We start from the raw sequence: 7,680 nt of genomic DNA, 5'->3' as shown, positions 1-7,680 counted from the left end.
TACTCTGTTGATATGTAAAAGGATACATCTTTTGAAGTTCCTGCTGATACAGTTTGCAACTCTCATTCTAGGGTGGTGCCTAAGCTTTACCAGCACATTGTGGCCTTGGCATTTGCAGTCAAGGAGATCAACAAAGACCCTCACATCCTACCCAATATTACCTTGGGCTTCCACTTATATGACAGCTATATCAGTGCAAGGAGCACATCTCTTGCCACACTGCTGCTTTTATCCATGGTGGAAAAAATTGTCCCTAACTATATATGTGATGTTGAAAGTTATCTGACAGGGGTCATTGGGGGACTGGATTCTGAAATCTCCTTTTATGTGGCAACTATTTTGGATATCTATAAGATTCCGCAGGTAGGACACCTATGTACAATACCTCTATGAACTTACATAGAGGACGACGCAGGTTCCTCAGCATCAGTTCTGGGTGAAGATGAAATTGCAAGGAGAACCATGTACACTACCTTGCGTTCCTTGGAAAATAAAGGTTGTACATAATTGTAATATAAGCAAACATTCAGACTGACAGACAGACAAACCTGAATAAAGGGGAAGGTTGCAATAGCTGAAAAAATATGTAACTCTAACGTCTTACACACACATTTAGATCTCTTACAGTATATACCAAAGGCCACTGATGGGAGAGTGGGCTTCTCTCTCATCAGCAGTTTTTGGTTATGCATCATTTTCTGCTTAGTTAGGAGGGTATCTGAATTGAGCTGCTGAGTAAAGGGGGGAATTGCTTACTGGATAAAAGAAATAAGATTTTAGGCGCCAGTGGAAAAATTAGTGAGGAGGGCATGTCAAATAAGCTGGGGAAGTGGGGAAAATGCTTACAGCTACAAAAACCTTACAGGTAGGAGCCAGTACAATAACTATTCCTCTTTAGCCCACTGGACATAATTAAAGATATAGAGAAGTTATGGCAAACTGCAGATACAATCCAGTTCTGCAGGAGAACAGTAAAAGTAGCTAGCAGCTGATTCACAAGTGAAATAAATGTTCATAAATAAAGTCTGAGAAGAATCAGAACAGTTTTGCTGTGTGATGGGGCATGTGCATCATGAAGAAGAAAGACGAAGCTCCAGAGAAGAAATGTGCATCTAACCCAAGTTAGATGAGTTGCTGTTGGAAAAGGGAAATTGCTTGCATTTCTGACAAAGCCAGATAATGTCCAGGAAATCTGTTGTTTGGGGCAGGGTATGTTTCCCCATTCAGTTTTATGCATTTTAGAAGACCCTGCAAAATTTTCCAATGACATAAAAAAGTTTGTTTTTAAGTGAAGTAGACACAATGCTCTGCTCCAGTCATGAGTGTGTTAAAAAGATTCCTAAAAATAATATAAAACAGACACAGTTCCCTTCCCAGTCATCAAATTAAAGGTTTAAAAATGAGAAAAGGGAGATGATCCCAGTTTTCGGCCCATCTTTTGTAAAACTAAGAGAGAGGCAAACAAACCCTGAAACATTAGCAAAGGGCGTATTAGACTAACAGGGTTCACCTCATAATGTATATAAATACTGTGAAAGGAATCTACTTTGTCTCTTCTCTTCCTCCACTTACTTTTTAGCTCATTTATGGCTCTGCTCCAGTGATGAATGATAAAAGCCCAGGGATTCCCTTCTACCAGATGGCAGCCTCAGAAGCCCTTCAGTATCAGGGAATTCTCTCTTTGCTTCTGCATTTCAGGTGGACGTGGATTGGAGTCATTGCAACAGACAATGACAATGGAGAAAGATTTGTGCAAACCATTTCCCCAATATTTACCAAGAGTGGTGTCTGCTTTGCATTCCTGGAAAGAGTCCCCGGTTTAAGTTTTATTTCTGAAATTGATGGCATGCTACAACAGGGGACAAGTATAAACCATAAAATTTTTAGCAGCACAGCTAATGTAATAGTTGCCCATGGAGAATCTTATTCCATGGCAACTTTTAGATGGCTTCCATACCTATCAGAACATGATGACATGACATACAATATAAAAAGTAAAGTATGGATAACAACTGCCCATGTTGAGTTCACTTCATTTGTCATTCAAAGGAACTGGGATGCAGGAATATTCAATGGTGCTATATCCTTTGAAATTCACTTCAGAAACCCACCAGGATTTCATCAGTATGTTGTGCACAGAAACCCTTCCAGCCCAGATGGGGACGGTTTTATCAGGGACTTCTGGCAACAGGCCTTTGGATGTGTATTCCCAGATATCACTTCAGACAAGGTGGAGGGGAATATTTGCACCGGAGAAGAGAAGCTGGAGAACCTTCCTGGATCATTGTTTGAAATGAGCATGACAGGCCACAGTTACAGTATCCACAATGCTGTCTACGCCTTGGCCCATGCTTTACATGCCATGTCCACATCCAGACTCAGGCACAGAGGAATGGCGTACGGACGGAGAGGGAAGAATCAGAAACCACAGTTTTGGCAGGTAATAGGCTAAACATTCTCAACTTGAAGAGGCCTGTTATTCCCGCACAAGGGATTGGTTTCCAAAGTGTTGTCAACTTGCTCCTTCATCTCAGACATGAAATAGTGCTTCTATGAAAGACGTTTGCAGACCACTGATATGTTACTGCATTCAAAGACAAGAAGCGGCAGTAATGGTCGAGAGAGATGTTCAGCATTATCTCTATCCCATATGCTCCAAGTCCTCCCTCAGATCATGTGATCATTCACCACTGTGGTGTCTCCTGAGATGAAGAGGGACAGAGGAAAAGAGGTGGGGGTGGGGGAGATAAAGAAAGGTTGTAAAAAAAGGGGGAGAGGGAGAGAGAGGGGTGTGGGAAAGAGAAAATTGGTGTTCTCTCCATTCTTTGACCTGAATCTACCGACACCAGACTGAATCGCCCCCACCAATTTCTGCCGTTTTTTCCTACAGGAAGGGAAAAAAATGCTCCACCCTGCATTAGATTGCAGCCTTTTCGAAACAATTGCCTTTTCTGTTTTCTATCTAGCTCCATCACTTTCTGAGAAGCATCTCATTTAACAATACGGCCGGAGATGTGGTCTTCATCAACCGGAATGGAGAGGTGGTATCTAACTTAGATATTGTCAATTGGATTATATTCTCCAACCAATGTTTGCACAGAGTGAGCGTTGGGAGGATAGATCCGCAGACTTCTCGAGACCAATCATTCATCCTTGATGAAGATGCCATAACATGGCACAGTTGGTTTAATCAGGTAGGACCACATTATTAGATAATTCCAAAGAAATTCAGTATTGCCTAAGCAATGATCATTCACCTGCATGTCTACTCACTGTCTTTTAAACTGCATGTTCCTGTGTAGAACATGACCAATGCATACAGAGAGCCAGTGTGGTGTAGTGGCTAAGAGCAGTAGATTCGTAATCTGGTGAACCGGGTTCGTGTCCCTGCTCCTCCACATGCAGCTGCTGGGTGACCTTGGGCTAGTCACACTTCTCTGAAGTCTCTCAGCCTCATTCACCTCACAGAGTTTTTGTTGTGGGGGAGGAAGGGAAAGGAGAATGTTAGCCACTTTGAGACTCCTTAGGGTAGTGATAAAGTGGGATATCCAATCCAAACACTTCTTCTTCATCCAAGTACCAGATTAAGAGCCAAAAGCTTACTGCTAGAAGTCACTAATGGAATAAAGGCAAATATTTTATTTTATTATATTTATAAATATTTTATAAATATTTCTTAACAATTATAAAATACTGGCTTTTAACTGAGGAAAAGAGGATAAGCCCCAAGATTTTGCCTTTCTTGCTAAAAAGTGGGGAACTGCTATGTAATCACAACACCTACACATCCCAGAATAATAGAGGGAGTATGACATCACTTCAAACATTACCAATACAGTGGTACCTCGGGTTAAGTACTTAATTCGTTCTGGAGGTCCGTTCTTAACCTGAAACTGTTCTTAACCTGAAGTACCACTTTAGCTAATGGGGCCTCCCGCTGCTGACGCACCGCCGGAGCACGATTTCTGTTCTCATCCTGAAGCAAAGTACTTAACCTGAAGCACTATTTCTGGGTTAGCGGAGTCTGTAACCTGAAGCGTATGTAACCTAAAGTGTATGTAACCCGAGGTACCACTGTACTAAAAAAAAAAACCATTTTATATATTGCTGAAATGCTGACTCAGCTTAGTAACATAGAGTGGGGCCCCGGAACATGAAGATTTCCAAACTCATTGTTCTCTTGCTGACCCTTCTGCTCTTTCATTTACTGAATAGACTCGGCCTCTATCTCTCTGTACTGAGACATGTCTTCCAGGATCCAGCAAGAAAGTGAAGGAGGGACAGCCACCTTGCTGCTACGATTGCATCCCATGTGCAGAGGGAAAGATTGCAATCCAGGATGGTAGGAGAAATAAATAGATTAAATACATTCAGACTCAGCACTAATAATCGAAAGGTGTTGTAAGGATGGCTGAGTTTACTTTTCCAAAAAGATAATCCACTGTATGTGTGATCCTGCCTCTTTGTGATCATTGCCTTTCAGATAGTCTAAATATGCTAATCAAATGAGAATGACCATGCATTGAGAGTAGTTGGGTGGTATGTGGTCCAAAGCACCTCTTCTTCTTCTTCTTCTTCTTCTTCTTCTTCTTCTTCTTCTTCTTCTTCTTCTTCTGACATGGCAAGACCCCCAAACCAGCTCCTTGTTAGAATAAAATTCACACTGACACAGAATCTTTATTTAAGGTTATTGGGCAAAATTTTAGGCCACAACTAAATGTGAGTGGTATTGGCCCTGGAATCCTTTAATGGAATACCCTTGGTCAATGGAGGGGGAGGAGATGGCTGACTTCCCCTCCCCCACAAATCAATGAGCCAATGCCTAACCGCCAAACCTTACAAAGTTGTGACGATTGCTAAGAGGTAGGCGAAAGCCAAGTGGCCATTGCCAATCTGCCAAATGGAAACATTCCTACCTGGCCCCGGGCCCAAGACAGGTGACCAACCAAAGACAAAGCAAGGCCAGAGGACACATAAAATAAAGGGAGGGTGGGTGGGTGTTAAGCAGTGTGAAGCAGGTTCGTGACACACCTCATGCTGCAGCTTTTATATCCCCCCACAATCCCCCCACAGAAAAATGATTGGCCAAAAAGCTGGGGTGATCGTGGTGCCATCCTGGCATGATGGCGTTGCTCCGCCCACGCTGGGGGGGGACTGGGTTGGGGGCCTGACCGCAACCAGGAGACCCTTAAAAATGATCCCACATCTGCTTCTTCGATTACTCATAGCCGAGTAAGATTGTCTTCCATAAGCAAAGTTTTCACAATGAGTCCATAAGTGACTGTGGAGGCAAATTCTGGATCAACATGTCCTTCCACAGTGGGGATATTGGTTGATCATGATGTGGATTGGCCAAGCATGCCTTTCTCTTTGCACATTTCTATCTTGCGTCCTAAGCGTATCTAGAGGGGGCCTTGCCACTCCTTCTGACTTACACAGGCTGCACCCTGGCTAATGTGAATAAACATTCAGAGGCAATGACACTGGCTGTGGCACTTACAGGACAACATACCTCTGAACCAATTACATTCAAGAATATGGCAGTAATTAAATACAGATAATTATACCATATACGGTTTTGACATACTGAGCATGCTTGGACTGTGGTCAGACTATTCACGGTAACTAGAGTGAAATAAAATACTGAAGTGGAAACTAATCCTGCAATAGAATTTTAGCAGACTACGAGGAAGTTCCTTTATTTAAACTGGAAGTCAGTATGCATGCTCACACTGTAATTTGGACCAATCATAAGGAGACAACAAAGTGCCTTAAGAGGAAATGTGGTGAGGGAAACAAAGCGTTTCAATTGGATAGGAAATTCAAACTTAATGAAATGTGTGGAATTTGTGCCAAACGTATAAAACTGTTTCGAACTCTTTGTACGACGTTTAGTTGTTTCAGGTTAGTTAGGTTAATTATTCCCAGTTAAACCTTCTGCGCATAATTAAACATTTTGGACTACAGTGGTACCTCGGGTTAAGTACATAATTCATTCCGGAGATCCGTTCTTATCCTGAAACTGTTCTTAACCTGAAGCACCACTTTAGCTAATGGGGCCTCGCGCTGCCGCTGCGCCGCCACACAATTTCTGTTCTCAGCCTGAAGCAAAGTTCGTAACCCGAGGTATTATTTCTGGTTTGCGGAGTCTGTAACCTGAAGCATATTTAACCTGAAGCGTATGTAACCCAAGGTACCAGTGTACTTTTCCCCTCACGGTCTCATGTGCTTTAGTGGCATATCCATGACACAGAGAAAGGTTAGATTGCAACAATACCAAATTGCATTGCATAAGACTGTACTAAACATGTACTTGGATCTAAACAGAGCTCTTTTCTTCTCAGACAGAAAGTAAACATTTCAGCAAACTGAAATCTGTGACCTAATATATTTGTTTCCCCCCAGATATGAATGACTGTCATAAATGCCCAGACAAAGACTATCCAAGCCAGAACCGTGATGCCTGTCTACCCAAGGATATCAGCTTCTTGTCTTATGAAGAACCTTTGGGCATCAGTTTAGCCTGCTTCTCTCTTTTCCTTTCTCTGATCACAGTTCTGGTACTAGGTGCATTTATGAAGCACCATGACACACCCATTGCCATAGCAAACAACCGAAACCTCACCTACGCTCTCCTCATATCTCTCCTGCTCTGCTTCCTTTGTGCTTTGCTCTTCATTGGCCGACCTGACAAGGTGACATGCCTCCTCCGGCAACCAGCTTTTGGTATCATCTTCTCAACCGCTGTTTCTTGTGTCCTGGCAAAAACCTTCATGGTGGTTCTGGCCTTCATGGCTACAAAACCAGAATCCAGGATGAGGAAATGGGTGGGGAAAGAACTAGGCCACTCTATTCTCCTTTCCTGTTCCATAGTTCAAGTAGGGATATGCACTGTGTGGCTGGCAAACTCTCCCCCATACCCAGATGTGGACATGCATTCAATGACAGAAGAAATTATACTAGAATGTAATGAAGGGTCTGTGGCAATGTTTTACTGTGTCCTCATCTACATGAGCTGCCTGGCAGCTGTAAGTTTTGCTGTGGCTTTCCTTGCCAGGAAGTTACCGGACAGTTTCAATGAAGCCAAGTTTATCACTTTCAGCATGTTGGTCTTCTGCAGTGTTTGGCTGTCCTTTATTCCTTCCTACCTGAGCACCAAGGGAAAATACATGGTAGCTGTGGAGATCTTCTCCATCTTAGCCTCCGGTGGTGGGTTGCTGGGTTGCATCTTCTTCCCCAAATGTTATATAATCATTCTGAGGCCTGAGCTGAACAATAGAGAACAGCTAATAAGGAAGAAAAATTGAAGAAATGAAAAACCTGTAATCTGCTGTATTTTGTGTTTTTATCTGTGTTTACAGTAGAACAATTGGAAATATAAGTTCAGCTGCTCCCTTTTATAATGTTTTCTAGAGTCCAAATTCCCACAGTTGAAAATACATTTGTAAAATTGACTTATTTGCTTTGAAGTAAACAATCATACATTTCCACATACATTATTCTCTTGTAGCATGCATTGACAAGAAGACTCAGAGCAATTGTTGTCAAAATATACATGTAAGCAAATCTGTATCTAGCCTTAATTCTCAGTGATAAAACTTGTCTCACAGCTTTCAGCATAATGGGATCTGTGAAACTGTACTATTGCAAGCCATGGAATTTTCAAGTATTTATTGATTT

General features: G+C 42.2%; 1 protein-coding gene across 1 annotated transcript; it reads left to right on the top strand.

Annotated features, from left to right (window-relative positions):
• The first annotated feature begins 1,585 nt into the window (after positions 1 to 1,585).
• Positions 1,586 to 7,326, top strand: LOC309516855 (vomeronasal type-2 receptor 26-like). Its single transcript, XM_082195805.1, has 4 exons — positions 1,586 to 2,440; positions 2,967 to 3,194; positions 4,216 to 4,342; positions 6,406 to 7,326. The coding sequence occupies exons 1-4, from the start codon at positions 1,604 to 1,606 to the stop codon at positions 7,305 to 7,307; spliced, it is 2,094 nt and encodes a 697-aa protein (XP_082051931.1). The 5' UTR covers positions 1,586 to 1,603; the 3' UTR covers positions 7,308 to 7,326.
• Positions 7,327 to 7,680: the final 354 nt, after the last annotated feature.

The sequence above is a fragment of the Podarcis vaucheri genome, assembly GCF_965113315.1.
Source record: "Podarcis vaucheri genome assembly, chromosome: 13".
Lineage (NCBI taxonomy): Eukaryota > Metazoa > Chordata > Lepidosauria > Squamata > Lacertidae > Podarcis > Podarcis vaucheri.
Note: the sequence above shows the minus strand (reverse complement) of the source record. Positions and strands in the feature narration are given on the sequence as shown.